This window comes from Chelonoidis abingdonii, chromosome 1 (assembly GCF_003597395.2).
Source record: "Chelonoidis abingdonii isolate Lonesome George chromosome 1, CheloAbing_2.0, whole genome shotgun sequence".
NCBI classification, from domain to species: domain Eukaryota; kingdom Metazoa; phylum Chordata; order Testudines; family Testudinidae; genus Chelonoidis; species Chelonoidis abingdonii.
In genome coordinates, this window is record NC_133769.1 from 121,450,251 (window position 1) to 121,470,370 (window position 20,120).

A 20,120-nucleotide genomic window follows, 5' to 3' on the forward strand; every position below is an offset into this window, starting at 1 on the left:
TACTGAGGGAGAGGGGGATCCCTGCCCCAGGCACCCCCAGCTACTGAGGGAGAGGGGGATCCCTGCCCCAGGCACCCCCAGCTACTGAGGAAGAGGGGGCTCTCAGGTATCCCAGTAGTCGGGGTGTAGAAAATGTGTAAATTTTTGGTAACATTTTATTGAACACTATACGGTGATACAGTTTGCGCACTCAGTGGGACAAAGGAATAGAAGCCAGGTGCTGGAGGCACACGTGCAGGCCCTGGCAGGTGTGAACGAACTACCAAGGACTGTCCACGTATGAATGGAAAGAACAGTAGCCTCAGCAACTGACTGGCACATTAGCTCTGAACTCCTTCAGCCGAGGCAGGGGAAGAGGGGGACACAGCACCAGGGTATAAGATGTGAGGGGTCTGTGTTAAGGTTGTTCCCGAGGCCGGGGCAGGGGAGCCCCAGAATGGATCCCAGAAGAGCCTGGGGTATCAGGTAGTTTCCTTGCCCAGCTCAGGCTGTGTCTGCAGCCTGGCTTCACCACGCTGACCTGCGCCTGCCAGGGCTGGATTCCAGGTGATTAATAAATGCTGGCTTGCTCTGACGAGGCTGCACCGTGTGCATGCAGCTACTCGCGGGGTGTGCTGCCCCCTCCAGGAGAAAGATCCTCTAAGCAGGAGTCATAGCTTGGCTGGACTCGCCCTTGGGAGCCCGTGGAGAGAACCAGGGCTGGGGGCTGCAGCCCAACAGCCCAGTCTCAGAGCCAGGGACTGCAGACCCCCCGTGGGAAAGCCCGAGCTGCGGGCTTGGCAGAGCTCCCTGGAGGCTCTGTACCAGGGCCAGGCAGCACACTCCTATGAATTTGTAATGGGGTCAGATGAAGAGACTCCCGCCCCCAGCCCTGACGGTTCAGCCCACCCACATGTCCCAGGTGTGCGGGAGACAAGACTAGATAGTCCATGGTCCCCCCTCCAGCTCGTAGTCTGTGGCTCCGTGTGACGCAGTAGGGAGTGGGGTGGATTGACCTGGGAATGTCGTTTAGATTTACTGGGGCTGTCTGCATGGGGGATGGGAGAGCAAGGGGTGACTTTACGGGGGGTACAGTACCTGAGCCTGTGACCTGAGCCAGGAAGGGGGTGGGGAGTTGACTCCTTTGCCGGGGAAACTGGACAAAAGGAGAGGGAGAGGAAAGGAGAGGGGAGAGCCTGCTGGAGGGGTTTTGGGGGTTTCAGTTTGGGGCTGGCTGGGAAGAGGCAGAGAACCCCAAGTCTGGGGTCTAAGCTCCTTGCCCTGGCGGAGGGGTTCTGGTTGTACCTACAAGCCCTGCTTGGGACTGTGTTCCTGTCATCTAATAAACCTTCTGTGTTACTGGCTGGCTGAGAGTCCCGGTGAATTGCAGGAAGTGGGGAGTGCAGGGCCCTGACTCCCCCACACTCCGTGACACCCTGGCTGCCAGGGTCGGGCATGGCAGGGTCAGTGCCACCCGGCCCCATACCTGAGTGGGGTTGCTCATTTCAGGGCAGCTGTCACAGGCATCCCCGATGCCATCCTCATCCCGGTCCGTCTGCAGCGGGTTGGGCACCTTGGGACAGTTATCGAGAACATTGGGGATCCCTGTTGAGGGACAGCAGTGTGTGTGTGTGTGTGNTAAATTAAATTGGGATAGTCAAAGTGTAGCCCACAGACTGTAGGTAGCCCACAATATGTAGAACATGAAGGCCTTAATTTTTAATACTGAATTTAAGGCCATGAATAGCACAGGTGCCAGCACAGAATGTTTCACTCATCAAAGCAAAAGATGTTTTGTCCTGTTTTAAGTATAATCAGTTAGATACCTCCCCTTTCTAATTAGTTTCCATTCTAATCCCTCCTACATTCCCATGAGTGTACATTTCAGAGGGGAAGTGCTGTTCTGAGACCCAACAGCACATGAGCCTAGCTTAATTTTTAAGGGGAATGTGGGAGAGAGAAAAGGAGGGGCAAAGGATAGTGCTGAATAGGAAAAGGTTTAGAGTCCTGTTAAGACAGAAAGAAAGCAATAAATGTTCCCCAATTCCAAAAACTATTCCCAAGAAAAGCATCACACATATCCCTTGCTTTAAATACCTTTCCTGTACTCTCCGTGACAGGATTACACAAAGTATTTGGGTACTGGATTTTAAAAATCTTGTTGCCTTATTCAATAGAAAGATTATATAAACTGAGTGTTATGCCAGTGAAATATGTCACTTCCCTCTCACTGCTGTTGTTTCTCTAGATCAGTGGTTCTCAACCTATTTACCATTGTGGACCCCATATGCAGCTCTCTGTGTTATGTGGGATACAGCTACACAATATATGTTACCTGTATGGCTCTGATGAGGATGTCACATGGGCTGCAGCCTTGTGCTGACTGGGTCACAAAGGGCCCCTGGGTTGAGAACCACTGCTCTAGAGCTTACCAGTGGGATAGGAGGACGACACTGGAATCTTCCTCAGATAGTCACAGAATGACAGTCAGACTCAAGACCAGGGCCATCCTTATCCATATGCAAACTACACAGCTGCGTAGGGCAGCAGGAAATTTGGGGCACCAACTTGCCCCAAATTTCCTGGTGCCCTAAGCAGCTGCGTGCTGCTCCAGTGACTAGCTCAATCCCTCAGTCAGCTAAACTAGCCAGGAAAGCTGCCCCTCCCCCTGCTCTGCCCCCACTCCAGCCCTTCCCCTGAGCTACAGCCTGGGGGACTGCAGCAGGGTCTGGCATGCCCTGCAATTACTGGGCACCAGGAATTTGAGCAACCCAGCCCTAACCTTCTCTGCCGACTTGCGCTGGGGGGGCGGTTCCTCCCTGCCCAAGCCTGCTCCAGCCCCACCACCTGCAGAGGCCTGGGGCTGGTCATCCTTCACTCCCCTCCCCCATGGGGGACCTGCGTAGGGCACCAAAATGTCTAGGGACCACACCGCTCAAGACCCACTTAGCTTGGGGATTCGTTTCAGTCCTGCCTCAGGTTTTACTGAGACATTTGGAATCTCAATGAAAACAGCCCAAGGTGGGGAATTTGCTCCATTAAACGAGACCTGTGCCAAAGAGCCAGGGGCCGCTGTGTGTCTACACGGCACTTGGGAGCGAGCCTCCCCCAGCCCGGATAGCCAGACCCGTGCTAATGGGGCTTAAGAGCTAACAGACTATAGCGGGGGGACCTTGCCACGGCTCCAGCCAGCTGAGCTCGGACCCACCTGCCCAGTGCTACGCTTATAACCCAGCGACCTCACAGCTCAGCGAGCGCTGAAGTCCCCCAGGCCTGCGGGCCGCGGCTGCCTCACAGCTCAGGCTCTGGCCGGGCGGGCCGCAGCCCCCGGCATCTGCTCCCGCCCCGGGTAGTTCCTGATGCATCTGGTTCCCCTGATCCCGCCTCCAGGCAGCGGTTGAAGCAGGAACCGCGTGGGCCTCCTAGGAGCCCGGTGCTGCCTCAGTCCCCAATCGCTTCCGACGGGGGGCGGTCGCGGGGTGGTGCCAGGGGAGCAGGCCCAGCTCAACGCCGCTGGGCAGCCCGCTCTTGACAAACCTATTTCTCCTCTACTCTGTGTATTACGGTAACCACGAGACGCGTCCCCCGAACAGAGCGAACCCAGAGCCCCCACAAGGCGGCTGCGCTAGGAAGGGGCAGTGACTTCACGGAACCGCCAGGGACCCCAGCTCGTCTTCCCCGCCCCCCCCCGCTGCGTGACCTCACAGCCCCACCCCCGCGAGACAGCGGCCCCTGGCGCCTAACGCGCCTCGGACTCCGCCCCGCAGCGGGCAGGGAGGAACGGCCGGAACCGCCGCTTGCAAAAGGGAGGACGCGCGTAACTTCCACACGGAGACAAACAGACACCGAGCTCCGTTCTCTCCGCCCGCCCCCCTGAGGTAAACGTAATTTCCGGCGGTACCAACTGCTCCGGCCTCTCGTCACTTCCTCCGCTGCCGGCGCTTCCTGTTCCTGCCCAGCGCAGGTCGGCCTAGCTCGTGTTCACGTCCTGTGCGTGCGCCTCCTCCTTCCCCGCCGCCCGCTCGCTTCCTCCACCCCCCAGCCCTCGCCGCACGCGCCGCGTTTTCCTCCCGCCTCCCCGGAGCCGCCGCCGCCGCCATGGCGATGAGACAGACCCCGCTGACGTGCTCGGGGCACACGCGGCCCGTGGTGGACCTGGCCTTCAGCGACATCACCCCCTACGGCTACTTCCTCATCAGCGCCTGCAAGGGTGAGCTCGTGGTGCTGGGGGGGCCTAGCGCGCTCCTGCCATGAATGAGTTGGGGGCGGGGGGATTCCTGGGCGGGATCGGCTCCGCTCCCAAACCAGCCAGCGGCTTCCTCGGTGGGGAGAGACTCGAGGGGGAGGGGCTTAGGGTGACCAGATGTCCTGATTTTATGGGGACAGTCCCGATTTTTGGGTCATTTTCTTATATAGGCTCCTGTTACCCCCCAGTCCTTGTCCCGGTTTTTCACACTTCTTGTCCGGTCATCCTAGAGGGGCTGGTTTCCCTTGTTTACTTTCAGGTCTGGGTGCAGCCTCCATCGCGGTGCCAGAGCCCCGAAGCTGGCGGATGAGACCCCGCTCCCAGTTCTAGTTGCATTACCCTGCGCTGTGGCCACGGACGTGGGAGACACCCAAACACACCTTAAGTCCTAACCCTAGCGTGGGAGACAAAAACTTGCTGATGCCTTGCCCTGTATCCAGGCTGAGTTACCTGGGATGGAGGCAGCCCCAGGGGTCGGTCTGGGGTGAAGATAATGGGTGGGATTGTGTCACATTCCACCCACAGTGAGCATGATCTCAGTTTGACATCTTAGATTGCACAGCTGTTCCTTATGTAGTTGTAACCATTATTTCTTGTATGCTTTGGTCAGCAGTGAAATACCTACCAGTGCTGATATTTGTGGAAACACCCTTAGGGTGCTAGCAAATTGAAAAGAATATTGACAATTCATGCTTGTTTCAGACTGTGCATATTCAGACAGTCATTACTCTATTACCTAGTTGAGTTATGTTCAGCTCACATCTTAACAGTTCTCGTCATAATCTTAAAAGGTAGACAATTTAAAAATTTTGGTAGTGGATTTTTTAAATTCTGAAATTAGGCACCACCGCCTGGTGAAAATAGCAGTTCTGCAAATTGCTGTGAGCCCAGCCCACTTCAACCTCTGCACTTTCTAGGTGGTAGCTGATTATAAAATAAGATGTTTTTTCAAATAAATGAACTGGCTCATAATTAGACTTAGAGTGCTAGTATTACAGTATATTAGCAGCACCGAATTGACTTTTCTTCATGCTCATATCCCTTTCCAGCTGGGCTTTCTTTCAAACCTCATAAAGATGCCACCCTCTCACCAAATACATGCATGCACATTTTATTTCTCTACATACCCCTTCTATAAAAGGCCCTCTTGGACCTTTTACTGAGTCTTGGTTGTATTTGTCTGTCTACAATGCCACTTTCTAATTCTGTTTATTTTTACAACTGCTTTATGTATCTGAAAAGTAATCTATATATCAGGCAATTTTAAAATGAAACTTTTTGTAAGCAGTGTTGGCATCAAAAGCAGGTGCTAATATGTTGAAACTAAAACAAGTACAGCGCTGTTAACAGGGTGACAGAAAACTACTAATTAGTAAATGAACCAGAACACAAAAAAATGGTATTATTTGTATTACAGTAGTGTCTAAAGGCCCCAGCCAAAATTATGGCACCATTTTGTTAGATACATAGCAAGAGTTAGTCCCTATACGAACAGATACAAACTTAAAGCTGCATCTCTAATTAAATTGGTCACAAAATATATTGTTTCAAAGGTATGTCACATTTTCATTGTCAAAGAGCTCTGGTGTTTTCTTTTTTGTTACACAGTAGCATAACTGGAACTGTTTCATTAGAACTATGCTTGCTATTAAGCAAAATAAAGCTGATTTATCTGAAAATTAATCTTTGTTTTTTGCCTAGATGGTAAACCTATGCTACGCCAGGGTGACACGGGTGACTGGATTGGAACATTTCTAGGTCATAAAGGTGCTGTCTGGGGTGCCACTCTGAACAGGGATGCCACTAAAGCAGCTACAGCAGCTGCAGATTTTACAGCGTAAGTAATGATTAATACTGAAATTTCACTGTGGTGTGGTTTCATCTTGTGATACCATATTTTTCTGAATTGAGGTGTTAAAGCAATTATGGTTTTAGGAGACTTAAGATGGCAGAGGAGTCCCATCCATGCTCAACAGGTTTTACCACATATATGACAGGTGGTTGCTTGGAGAGAGCACAACTGCTGACTGGGGTACTGTACGCTTTCCTTCCTTCTCCACTGTTCCTCAGCCTCTTGAAGAAAATCACTTTGCTCAAAACAGGCTGAGGCTTGATGTATGATGCAACACCATTGCAGTCTAGTGCCAGCCAACTCTTCTCAATTCATGGGGTCAGTGACTCTCAAGATATGCTTTCAGGGTGTCATTGTAACATTTCCTCTGTCCCTCCACAAATTCTGTACCGTGACTTAAGTTGAGAAAAGAGGACTTGCTTCAGAAGACAAGTATCAGCCATCTGCACACAATGACCAGCCCAGTGAAGTTGCTTTTTCATAATCTTCGACTCAACACTGGTGGTGGTAGCTGCAGAGAGAACGCTGGCATTTGGTGCAATGATCTTCCCATCTGATACGGAGAATCTTCCTAACGCAGTGCTGGTGGTATCACTCCAAATGGCTTTGGTATGTCATCCATGTCTCATACACGTAAAGAAGAGTAGGGATGACTACTGTTTTGTAGACCAGGATCTTAGTTTTCATCTGCAGATCTCTGCCAATAAAGACATGATGAAGCAACTTTTCAAAGGATGCTCTGGCACAACATGTCCTGTGTTCAAACTCCACATTGAAATTGGCTGTCTGGAAGAGATGGCTACCAAGATAAGGGAAGTAGTCACCGCCGACGACAATTTGTCAGAGAAGGGGGCAACTTGTTCTGGGGCAGGCTGGTGGAGCCACCTTAGTTTTCTCAATGTGGAGGAAAAGTCACAGGTGCCTGAGAAAAGATCTGGAGTGGATTGCAAGTCAGCTTTGGTGTGCGTGAGGAAAACACTGTCATCAGCATACTGAAGATCAGTAATAACAGTCCTTCTGACTTTAGTTTTAGAATGAAGATGCTGCAAGTTGAAGAGCTGGCCTTCCATGTGATGCAGTAATCCAAGTTCCAGCAGAAAGACAGTCACAAAGAAGAAAAAAGATAATGGCAAGATAGCTGGAAAAAGGATTTAGGGCAGTAACACAGCCCAGCTTAACACCAGTACAGATGATGAATGGGTCTGTTTTCAGCCCAGTAGAGAAGATGGTGGTGGTCATACCATCGTGAAGTAGCCTGAGAATGCAAATGAACTTCAATGGACAACTGAACCTAGATAGCACCTTGCATAATGCTCCACGATTGATGGAATCAGAGGCCTTAGTTAGGTCAGTAAATGCCATAAATAATGGCTGGCGGTATTCTCTACACTTTTCTTGGACCTGTTGTGCTACAAAAATCATGTTGGTGGTGCCCTGAGACAGTCTGAAACCACAGTGGGATTCCAAAAAGACATCTTCAGCAAGAGGGAGGAAATGGTTCAAAAGTAAGCAAGCAAGGGTCTTCCCGGCAATGGATACGAGGTCAATGCCTTGGTAATTCCTGCACATTGACTTGTCCCCTTCCTTAAAATGGTCATAATATTAGCATTCTTTAGGTAGGGTGGAATTTCCTCATTAACTCAAATTCTAACAAGAAGTTGATGAAGTTTTTACATGAGTGCTATTCCGCCAATTTTGAAGACCTTCACAGGGACACTGTCTGGGGGCATGGCGCCTTGTTGTGTCTAGTCTGAGTAACGGCACCCAGACTTCCTCAGAAGATGGGGTGGGATGGTCTGCAAGCGGTTCTGTTACTAGATGCTAAGAAATGGACTTGATGGTGAAAGCTGAGACTTCAGATTTGCGGTTCAATAGTTTTAAAGTGCTCCTTCCAACATTGCTTATGGGCTCCATTGTCCTTAAGAAAGGTGGAGCTGTCCTGAGATTTGCTTGAAAAAAGCTTCATATCAGGTTGATCAGCGAAACTCCGGATCTCCCTGGCATTTGCCTGTTGCCACTGAGTCTTGATGTCTCGCAGCATCCTTTGAACCACAGCTTTAAGCCTATATTAAGTGTCTCTCTCATTTTTGCAGGTTCATTTTGCCAAGTGTAAAATGGCATTCTCTACACTTTTCTTCTGATGAATAAGTGCTAAGATTTCCTGATTTCATTAAACTAATTTTAATGGCGGTGAGTGAAGTATGCAGTCTCTTGAGCCCTTGTGAATAATGGTCTTGAACACCTCCCAGTGTGTTTGGATATCATTGATGTTGTTGGGTAGATATGAGAGCTTCTCATGAGGCATTGCTGAAGGGTCTTACAACTAGTGTGGTTTTGAAGTGCCACAGTGCCAAATCTCTTCTGCATTCCTTTTGGTTGTTTACGGCGTTGTGGTGAAAGCCGCATGTTCATAATTGATCTGTCTGGCAGTCATCCATACCTCTCATGGCTCGTTTAATATGGACATCAGTGTGATCATATGCCCTGATGATGACGTGGTAAAAAAAAAGATTCCAGTGCCTGAAATGTGGGTGTTTACAAGTGGTCTGATATTTGTGCCTCTATCTAAAGATGGTATTTGTGATAAGCAAATCATGCTTCACACATTTGCTGAGAAGGGAATGCCATTAGAGTAGACTTGCCCCACCTCCTTCTTTCCCAATGGTGCTTTTCCAGAGTTTAGGATGTTGCCCAACTCTGGCATTAAAGTCATCCCTGAGGATGAGCTTTTGTTTCTTTGCTGTGTCAGTCGGGACTACATCCAGAGCACAATAGAACCTGTCCTTGTTGTTTTCATCATCAAGTGTGGGAGCGTATGCACTGATGACCGTGGCATACTGGTTGTTACTAAGCTTAAAAGGAAGAGTCTTCAGACATTCGTTAATACCCATAGAGATTTAAAAAAAAAAAAAAAAGGCTGGAAATCTTGTTTTTGGTCGAAAAACTAACCTCATGAATATGTGCCTCTTCAGATGACTTTCCTTTCCAAAAGAAGATGTTGCCAATTCCATCTTCTTTCAGTAAGCCTTCTGTCAAGGTTTTTTTCCCCCACTTTGAACTTGAGTACAAGAAATGGGGACCTGCATTAACACTTCTAAGCTTAATTACTAGCTTAGGTTTGGTACGCTGCCACCAGCCAGAATTTAGTGTCTGGCACACTTTCTATTCCCCCAAAACCTTCCGTGGGGAACCCAGACCCAAACCCCTTGGGTCTTAAAACAAGGAGAAATTAACCATCCTCCTCCTTTTCCCCCTAGACTTTCCCCTCCCTGGGTTGCCTTGAGAGGCTTCACACCAATCCAAACTCCTTGGATCTTAAAACAAGGAGAAATTAACCACCCCCCCTCCTTTCCTCCCACCAATCCCTGATGAGTTCAGACTCAATCCCTTGGATTTTAAAACAAGGAAAAATCAATCAGGTTCTTAAAAAGAAAGCTTTTAATTAAAGAGAGAGAAAAAAAGTAAAAGTTATCTCTCTGAAATCAGGATGGAAAATGCTTTACAGGGTACTCAGATTCATATAGGCTAGAGGGACCCCTTCCCCTGCCCCCAGCCTTAGATTCAAAGTTACAGCAAACAGAGATAAAAATCCTTCCAGCAAAAAGACACATTTACAAGTTAAGAAAACAAACATAAGACTAATCTGCCTTGCCTGGCCATTACTTACAATTTTGAAACATGAAAGACTGATTCAGAAAGATTGGGAAAGCCTGGGTGTAGTCTGGTCCCTCTGTAGCCCCAAGAGCCGACAACAAACAACAACAAAAAAAAAGCACAAACAAGATCCCTCCACCAAGATTGAAAGTACTTGTCCCCCTATTGGTCCTCTGGTCAGGTGTCAGCCAGGTTCACTGAGTTTCTTAACCCTTACAGGTAAAGAGACAATACCCGTAACCATCTGTTTATGACAACCTTCATTTCCCAGACGGCTCTCATTGTGGGCAGGCAATTCGATGTCATCCTGCAAGTTCGCTAGCTGTCATGGCACTTCTTTCAGGACAGTCACTGCTCAGGAAATCCATGAGAGGGTGTGACATTCCACAGGTGAACTTCATTACTTTCTTCTTCGTTCTGACTGTAGGTAGAATAATCTAGCGTGCGGGAGAGGGGTTGGGAGAGCCATGTTTAGTGCACTTTCCTAGTCCCTTCCCATTCCTGGTGAAGCAGAAGAATCACTGAGAAGGACGCTCAGTAATGCCGCAGCTGTAAATTGGTGCGGCTTGTCTCTACAATCCACAGCGCAGATTACCGAAACACATGGTGCCACTGTTGCATGCAGAAGTGACTAGAGGGACTCCCAGAGATCACTGGCTTGTCCTCTTTCCCTCCCCCCCCGCCCCTCCCCCATCTCGCATGCATGGGACTTTTCTTAATGGGAGACTGTTAACACATTGGCAGAGGCCTATGTGTGAAATCTTTTAACGGGTCAGTGCACAAGTGGCAACCCAACAAAACTTGAACAACCAAGAGCCTCGAGCTGGGGCAGGGAAGTTTTGAACAAACCGGAGGTCTCAGTCTTGCTGCAGCCTTACCGCGCCTTCACAGACTCGCAGACTAGACAGGCTCTCGAAAAAACCTGTTCTGCCCTCTTTGGTCGGAACCTCCCCTCAGACGTTCAGCACAAGGGGGGCCTACAAGAGTACACAACTCCGGATAGTAGTTCTAGAGTCATTGGGACAACAGCCTCTCCACCCAACAACAGGATAAGAGCCAAAGGAGAGGAATGGTAGTTACATACTGTCAAGTTTGTATAACTGCCCTATTATGATGAAAGCAGCATTAATAGCAGCATATATGCTCTGTCACAGACAATTCAGGTATCCTTCATAAATTCTTAATTAGTTTGCAATTAGTGGGATGTCCAAGAGTTTAATGATTTTGTTCTATCACGCTAATTCCCATACTTTAACATAAACCGTTTTGTCTTTGCTCTCGGGTCAGGTAGTAACTATCAACTTCCACCACACGATTTTTGCATAGAGAGCAGTACACTCAAAGTACTTGCTGTTAGTGAACTGATGAATCATTGGTAGTCTTGAGCCAGTCTACATCACCTGATGTCACTGGGATCTGCAGTACTGGCAAATTAAGTTATTGTGCAGTCTTGTGAAAATTGAATCCCTCATGAGCAGACTAGTCATATAGATCTAAGTAAGGAACTGGGTACTCAGGCTAACCTTAAGCTTACATAGTGTCGTTAATTCTGAACTGCTCCAGAGAGAGAGAGGTAGGAAATGGGCTGGTATGAACACAAGATTATAGGATGGCTTTTTTTTTGCGGGGGGGAATGATGCTGGCAAACTCATAAATTTCCGAGTATGGGTGTTTAACTGTTTGAGAAACCTACCTTTCTCAGAAGGTGATCCCTAGTATGCCAGTAATGACAGAACATCTAGACCTTTTTATACATAATTACTGTGTAGAAATAATGGTAGTTATCCGGGAAATGTCCCTGTAACCAGAACACCAGATTAGCTTGTAATAAAGTCGGTCCTGGCTAAAGAAACCACACTTGTACTTTCTTGTCTTCTCAGCAAAGTATGGGATGCTGTTTCAGGGGATGAACTGATCACACTGGCTCAACAAGCATATTGTCAAAAGTGTGGATTTTACTGAGGTATGAAAAATCTCGTCTTATTTGTCAGAGAGTCAAATTTGGATGTAACTGTTGCCCTTGTTTTTATGTGCTTTTATGCTTTGGCAGGGGGAGGTTCAGGTGAACCTTTCATTTCTGATGATGAATGATTGTAATAGGTGTTTTAGCGAATTACTAGAAAAGTGCTATTGTAATATTCATAGTAAAAAGTAACATTTTAGTTTTTAATAAAAAAGCTGAACTCGCCATGACTTCTAACTATTTCAGGACAGCAATTACCTGTTGACAGGTGGACAAGATAAATTGTTGCGTATTTATGACTTGAGCAAGCCAGAAGCAGGTTAGTCCTTTTTTCTTATCCTGCTGACGCATTCATTTTGTAGAGTTGCACATAATTCAGTTGACTTCCTTTGAAAATATTCAAATCTATTCTATTTCATGAATTATACTTGAGATCAAGATTTGAAATTCTGTTCTTAATGGTTGGTGTTGATAGGGTATGAGATCTAAATTACTGTTGTAGGATGTGCTGAGAATCAATAGCATCCTTCAGGTTGCATTGCCTCTTTATTTATTTTACTGTCAACACTAGCTTGATTTGAAGCTTTCTATTTTTAAGGTGAGCTAAAGAATTTAAAAATGTGCAATCATTTAAACAGTTTGATGTCTCCTCAGTATGGAGCATTGGTTCATGCACACAAGGTACCTGCCTTTGTGTGTTTTCCGGGCTCTCTGTGCCCGCATCTTGCATTTAGCTTCAGGGACATGTAAACTTGTTTAACACAAGCTACTTTGTAACGTTTCCAGTGTTTCTAGACTAGGGGCTTGTCTACACAATAAAGTTGTGCTGGTTTAATTTAAATGGATTTTTAAACAGTTAGTTTGAGCCTGTTCAAAATCATGTGTGGACACTCGTTTTGGTTTGAGTGGCTCATTTCAGTTTAGCTTACACCTGTTCCTAATTTACTTGTTCTCAACTGAGACTCAACTGAGACTCAACTGAAGTAAGAGAGTTAGCATTAATTTAACTTCATTAGTTTAAATTCAGACATGAAGTTAAATTAGTGCAACTTTGTGTAGACAAGCACTAAGAAGCAGGTATCAACTAGGCCTGTGTAACTCACTCCTGGAATTACTTCAGGTAAAAAATAAAGTACAACTCTAGCAACTTGACAGCATTGTCATCCTGATGCCATGTACTGATTTATGACAACTGGTAATTATTTATAGTGACTTTTATAAACAAGGTGAAATGGTTTGTTCATTGATTTTGAGTGGTAAGATTTTTTTTTTTAATCTCCCTGTTATTTCATGTACTAAGATGTTTGTTTTAATCTTAAGAACCTCAGGTGGTCAGTGGACATACTTCGGGTATTAAAAAGGCTTTATGGAGCAGTGATGACAAACAGATCCTTTCAGCTGATGATAAAACTGTCCGGTAAGAAATACTAACTTTCCATTTTTTTTATTTTATTTTTTTAAAATGCTGTTCTCACTCCATATAATTGTATTTGGGTACAGTTGGCTTTTGGGTTTATAATACCAAAAACATGGTTATATTTAGAACTCAGATTCATTTATTTCCGTAACTTAAGTATATACATGTCAATAGTCAGTGTCTGATTTGTGGTATGTAGGATCTCTAATTATTATATACCAGGTGAGGTGGTCTTATATTGACCTTTCTTAATGTCCTAATCTATGAAGGTATATAGCTGAGATAAGAATTGTTACTGATGTGATCTTATCAAATATGTTTTCTGTCACTAAGCCCCAATATACCAGTTGATTAATTTCATATTGTTAAGTCACTTCCCTCTGCTTTTTTCATGGCAAAAACCCCAGAGAAGATGAATTCTTAACTGGGATGAGTCCTGTCACTGAGGCGTTGGGAAGGAACTCTTATTGCCTGTGAAGAGATAGTGTCAAACAAATAACTTGGCCTTTAGTACCATGTCCATCATAGTCAAGCTTGAAAAATGTACCAGGCATTCACTAGTCAGAAGCTGATATAAAAGATGGGGAAGAGTTCTGCTGTCTGGAGGCAGTGCTCTGGTGACAGGCTCCGTCCTCTTCCCCATCTTGCCACACTAGTGAAAAAGGGGAGGGCACTGGGATTCTTACAAGTGTCCTACCCCAATCACTGTATCTTTTGGCTCACGTCTGACTAGTAGGTGTCTGATAAACTTGAAGCCCCCACAGCCCCTCTGACTGGAAAGGAAGAGCATTCTTTTTTTTTTTTTCCCCCCCCTATAGCCTAGAACCTCCTGAGCAAGCTTGGCGGAATTTATACTACTGCTGCTGTGACCAGGGTGTTATCTCCTCTCCTCATCTCCTAGACTTCTGTCTGATGTGATGTTGAGTGCAGAGTAGTAGAGAGGTCTGTGGAATGGGGTGGGGTCAACTCTGCCATTCAGTCCCTCCTCAGTCTCCTTTATCTCCATCAGCAACTGACGGGTTCACAGAGTTTGAAATAATAGTAATTAAACTGGAAATATCTTGATTAGTTTTCACTCTGCTGAAGCTTAGCAGAGGCCCTAGAGCTGACAGTTTACAGTCATGTATTAGCATTGGTCCCCCAAATCCAGCTTCCTAGTGATAACACTTTTATGAGGTCTTGATCAAAAGTGTTATTACCAGGAAACTGGATTGCTCAGGGCAGTGGTGATTGTGTACAGAGCTTATCATCCCTGGGTGACTGACTGAAACACCAGACCAGTTTAACAGTGTAAGTATCACTAAGTGTTGCTGTAGCAGAACCCTTGCTGCATTCTGCTCCAGAGGTAGCTGTATTTTAAGAGCATGTTGTGGCTAGTTCAGCATACCATTAACAATCTAGAATGACTAGAACCAAAGCCTTGCATTGATGTGAATGAAAGTAATGTGGTTACTCAAGTAATTTTAAGTGGTTTTTTTTTTTTTTTTTCCAACAGCCTCTGGGACCGGAATACCATGACTGAAGTAAAAGCAATAAATGTTTCAATGTCTGTGAGCAGCATGGAGTATGTTCCTGTGGGAGAGATACTGGTGATAACCTATGGGAGGACTATTGCTTTTCATAGTGCAGAGACGTACGTTTCAAACTTGAAATCTTCAGAAGTATAAAGAGGAGTAGAGGGCATATGGGAGGGGCGACAGGTGACACTGAGCCAGTAGGGTTGTGGGAAAAGGATTTTGATCTGCCACGCTAATGAAACTAAAATTTCCCCTTCTTCTTTCTGCCCTTGTTTTCCCCAAAATAAAGGGGCATAGACCCTCATCTTTAGTTTAACTATAAAAATCTAGCTGAAATAGTACTTGAACATCATTACCAGCTAACAGTTGTTTGCAGGTCTCTATCCAATTCTTATTGCACAAAGGGTGTATCACTAAACCACCTCAGTTTGTAGTGATGAGCATCTTTGTTCGGAATGGTGGTAGAGAGGCAAAGGTCTGACTGAGGTTGAAGACTGAACTACTCAGTCAGCCCTAGAATTAAACTTACTAGCACACACATCTAAACTAATGGGCATATAAATTTGCCACAGCTATACATGGGTATAGTACTTATAATAAATGCTCTTGTTGAGAATTATTATTTGTATTGGCTTCTCTATATAATACCTCAATCAGGATCAGGGCCCAATTGTGGACAAACTCCTCACAGAGCTTACAGTTTAAGAAGCCTTTTTGTTAAACTTTCCAACAAATTACTCATTAACTCACTGTTAAGACTCTTGTACTAGCAAATAAGTAACCAAGGTACCAATGTCCAAGAGTTTACTATACAAAATTAGACAAAACAATTTGTAGACAAGGAAAAAGAAGAGAATAAGGGAAGAACAAGGGCAGCAGACAAGAATATGATGACTTTGTTTGGCTATGCATGTATCATCAGGCAGCAAATATTTTTGCATGTATAACTTATTAAACCAAAATTAGTTTTATTGTGTATGATTTACTTAAAGTAAAAATCTGAAGTTGTAATGCAACACAAGTAGCCCATGCAAGAGAACTGTTACAGTGTGTACAATAAGTGAGACATTGGTCACAAAGCGTTAAGGTGTAATAGCTTGTCTTTAGTTTAGTGAAATGTGAATTTACCATCTTAAGATTTATACTGGAAATGGCATTTTTAAGAAAGCTATGATTTGTAGGAACAGCATCATATTTTCCTAGACTGACAGGCTTAAAGTGCTGTTTTTTAAAAACATGTATAGTATTAACACAACTTTTTCCCTAGTCTAGAGCAGATTAAATCGTTTGAAGCTCCTGCTACAGTCAACTCTGCATCCCTTCACCCTGAGAAAGAATTTCTTGTTGCAGGTGGTGAAGACTTTAAACTTTATAAATATGACTATAATACAGGAGAAGAGCTAGGTAAGTTTTCCAGTTTTCATGTGGTAAAGATTATAATTTGATTTCACAATATCTTGTGATAACTTGTACTCAGGTTAAATTTGGAAGTTTATGTAGCACTCTCATTATTTCAGAACACATTTGTTACATATTTAAAGGCATGCTGTTAACTTGAACTAGTCTAAAAAATATAGCCCACAGCCTCCTGCACCAACAAACCTAACACAACGTTTTCAGAGCAGCCTGGAATAAGCAGGTATCCACTCCAATAGGAATCCATGAGTCAGATTCAGTGTTGATGTAAATAGTGTAAATTGAATATAGGGTGTAAAATAGTGTAGCATTCACTGGTTGCTTTAAAAAATAAATTACTTAAATATTTCGTTTGCTTGTATGGACAATGCATATGTTTTTTTCTCCACATTCTTTATCTGTGTTTTGTTAGCCAAAAGAATTTAGCAATATTCTTATTTTTGAAGCACACTAGAATCTTGCCAATTCAAGTCCCATACTAGTTTAGAATAATGGATATAGTTGGGAGGATGGATGGAAGAGCCTGATGTGCACTCGTGATACCTGTGTCTTATTTGTTGGCATGCTTGCTTTATACAAGAAGGGAAATGGTTATTTCCCTGGAACAGACTAGCAATTGGTTAACAACTTGTCAGTTTTTAATTCAGTAGCACATTTTGATAGGCACCAAAATTCAAGTTCACTGGGGTGCAACTGTAGCTTGTACTCTTTGTTCTGAGAAGATACATGTGCAACCTTTTGAGAAACTGCTGTATTTAAAAAACAAAAAAAACCCTTCTTTCTTCTTTTCCTTCCCCTCTTCAGTAATTCATTAGTTGTATTTATTTGTTGCCTAAGATTTGAAATTTAACACTATGCCAAAACTATTTCTTATAGAATCTTACAAAGGACACTTTGGTCCCATTCACTGTGTGAGATTTAGCCCAGATGGAGAGTTGTATGCTAGTGGCTCTGAGGATGGAACGTTAAGACTGTGGCAGACGACAGTAGGGAAAACATACGGTCTTTGGAAATGTGTAGTTCCTGGTAAGAACTTTGTGTGTATTTTTGTAAAACTCAGTTGCATGAGAACTTGTCAAAATCTTTCGTGGGTGAATACCCACTTTGCTCGTCTGATGAAGTGGGTATTCACCTACGAAAACTTATGCTCCAATACGTCTGTTAGTCATAAGGTGCCACGGGACTCTTTGTCGCTTTTTACAGATCCGGACTAACCCGTCTGATACCTGTCAATCTTGTACAACTAGTTGCTGGTTAAAAGTCAGACCTGGCAGAGTAACTTCTTTCCTTTAACAATCTCTGTATCAGACCTATTCAATTTAATTAATAAATACTTACTGTTTCTTTTTTGCAGCTACAAAATTAACCTTTTAAAACCAATAAGCTAATTTAATAAACACTTTCTCGGTGAATATTCTAAGCAAAATAGTCTCATGTAGAGTTTTTTCCTTTGGTGTTATAGAAATGTAAAATAAGATTCAAACAACACGTGACACATACTATTTTTTTCAGTAATTTAAGCAAGGACAAGACAGTAGAAACAAGTGTGCATAAGTAGAGAAGCAAAGAGTGGTATTATAAAATTGAGGGAATTTTAAAAATAAATTTGATAAAACTAGCAATAAAATGCCTAGCCACATGCAGAACAGCTCTCCAGTAATTTGAAGTGTTTGCCAACCCTCCTGCCCCTCTCTCCACTAGACAAAGTTATAAAATGAGCTATTTTATTTTCACTTAAAAATAACTGGGGATCTTCTATCAGAGTCTGAGGTGAATGGGGATTAGGATTAACAAAATTAGAAGAAATGTTTTTGTTTTTCACAGAAGAGGAGGGTGGAGAGCTGGCAAAAGCAAGGGTCAGCCTTCCAGGAACTGCAGAAGAGGAGCTAGGTAATGTATTGATAACTATCTATTTCAAATACACCTAACAGTATCAGAACTAATCCATAGGGATTAATCTGCATAACATTTCCTTTAGTATATGTGGATACTGTGTCAGCTCTTTACTGCTGCTTTTCAAAATTCACAAGATCCCTGAACCTAGTTTCCTGAGAATATGTGGAAATAGCCAAACATTTAAAAAAAAAAAAAAAAAATCAAGAAGCTAATGAGAAAATTATAGACCAGTGAGTAGAACTGTGTGTAATCTTGTAAACTGTTTTAAAGGGATATGGTGAAACATTTGTGAAAAGTTTAATTTTAAAGATGGTTTCAGGTCCTGCTATGGTGGTTATTTTATTTTCTGTATCTAAGATGAAGTTTGAAAATAATTTTCCTATTTTAACCACAGAAGACCTTGCTTCTGAAAATTCAGATTCCATCTACAGCTCAACTCCTGAAGTTAAGGCTTGACCATCACAGCTGTTATGCAGCAAATGGACATAGCGACTAAATCAAGCAAATGGTGATAAGCAGCAGCCTTCCAGAGTGTGCTCTCTATATAAGGCAAAGATGGGCAGTAATTGATGAGAATATGTTGGAACTGGCTAGGTGGTATCCATAAGAGAACTGAGTATCTAAAAAGACAAGGAGTAGTGTTTTGCTGTATTTTAGCACACCTGCCTACTGTCTGAATGAAGTGTGCAAGCCAAGATCCAGTCTCTCCAATTTCAATTAAACTTATTGTAGTGTGTTTTCTTTATTACGGAGAAAAAATGTAATGGCTTTTACCAGTATTTTTTTCTGAAAGTTGACAGATGTGGCATTAGTTGTAAAGAAGGGATTATGTGCTCAAGTATTTGGTTCGTTTTTTCTGTTTTATTGTACACCGCTTCTGAACATCTAACTGTTTTCAGTTGTCTAAATAAAATGCCTTGACAACAGACTCATATTTTATTGTTGTTTCACATTGGGTTCATGGAATAGAAGAGCAATTGTTATTGCTCAGCTCTTACTAATATTCATTTTTTTTAGTATTCTGCAAAGAGGAAAAGGGAACAAGGATTTTTTCATATTAAAGTCTCTGGAATAGTGGGTGACGGGTACCCTGCTTCACAAGTCTTGTATCTTTTATTCTTTAAACTTAGTTAAAATCTCTAAAAGATCATTTTTGAAACACCTGAAGTATATACTGCAAACATATTTTGGTTGTACATCAGAATTGTTTCAGAAGCTGACCATATTCGTTTACAGTGGATTTGTACAGAGCATGCTTTTAGTCATCCAAGCTGGCTTACAAAATAGGTTTTTCTTTTCCTTCAATATAAACCATATTTTTCTTCATTAAAGCCATGTTATTACCATACTTAAATTTGTAATGTCACTTATTTAATATTGTATAACTTTTAGTTGTATAGCGCATGTGTGCTACAACTGATAGCCACAGCTTTCTTCCTTTCTGAGAGGTAATAAAGGCATCATTTATCAAATAATGTGGCTTCAAGAGAAATAGCTTTTCACAAAACAGTCTTCTTGCTGTTATAGTCTGCCAAATAAATTCTAAGTGAACCAAAATGTGAATTTCATGGCATGGGGATGAGGATTTTTAAATGTTTCCTGTATTTCTGTTGTTCAGACTTGCAGTCCTTAAAATACCAGAATGGCTTCTTCAAAAGAAGTATGATATGTAGCTTTATCATACTTGTTAAGATTTAAAGAGAATTTAAAAAGTGAACTTTGTGAATGCAGTTAAGAGTTCAAGTGGATTTATAAAAGTTAAAATAAGTCAAACCATAGTATGATTCCTTGTTTTCTTTCCATATTTTATAGTAGTAACTGTCAAATGTAATTTATAGTAAAACTATCTGACCCTATTTTAACAGACTTTACAAAAGTAATACTTCATTGCAGTGGAGGACTGGAAATAGAGAATGCCAAGATCTAAAATGAATAATCTAATTTTAGACTCCTAAATCCATATTTAAGCAGATGCTTAATTTTCAGAACAGTTGAGCATCCAATAGCTACTTAAGTGTTCACCTTTTTTCAAAAGTCATGCAGCTGCCTGGTGGCTTCTGCTACGATCAATTGGAGCTATTGTGTTCTCAACATTTCTGAAAAAATCAGGTACATGCCTTAATTTGAAAAGCTAAATTCCAACTATCATATCTTGAAGTTTGTGTTGAAAAGTACCTAGT

The 20,120-nt window shown here is 43.4% G+C and overlaps 1 protein-coding gene across 1 annotated transcript; it reads left to right on the forward strand.

Moving 5' to 3' along the window:
* The first annotated feature begins 3,918 nt into the window (after positions 1-3,918).
* On the forward strand, positions 3,919-18,868 carry LOC116834132 (serine-threonine kinase receptor-associated protein). The gene is given in 11 exon segments (XM_032796026.2): positions 3,919-4,189; positions 5,927-6,062; positions 11,612-11,657; positions 11,659-11,694; positions 11,941-12,013; positions 13,015-13,111; positions 14,607-14,744; positions 15,896-16,032; positions 16,921-17,070; positions 17,869-17,934; positions 18,335-18,868. Coding segments are annotated over 11 exon segments (1,053 nt in total). The 5' UTR covers positions 3,919-4,077; the 3' UTR covers positions 18,397-18,868.
* Positions 18,869-20,120: the final 1,252 nt, after the last annotated feature.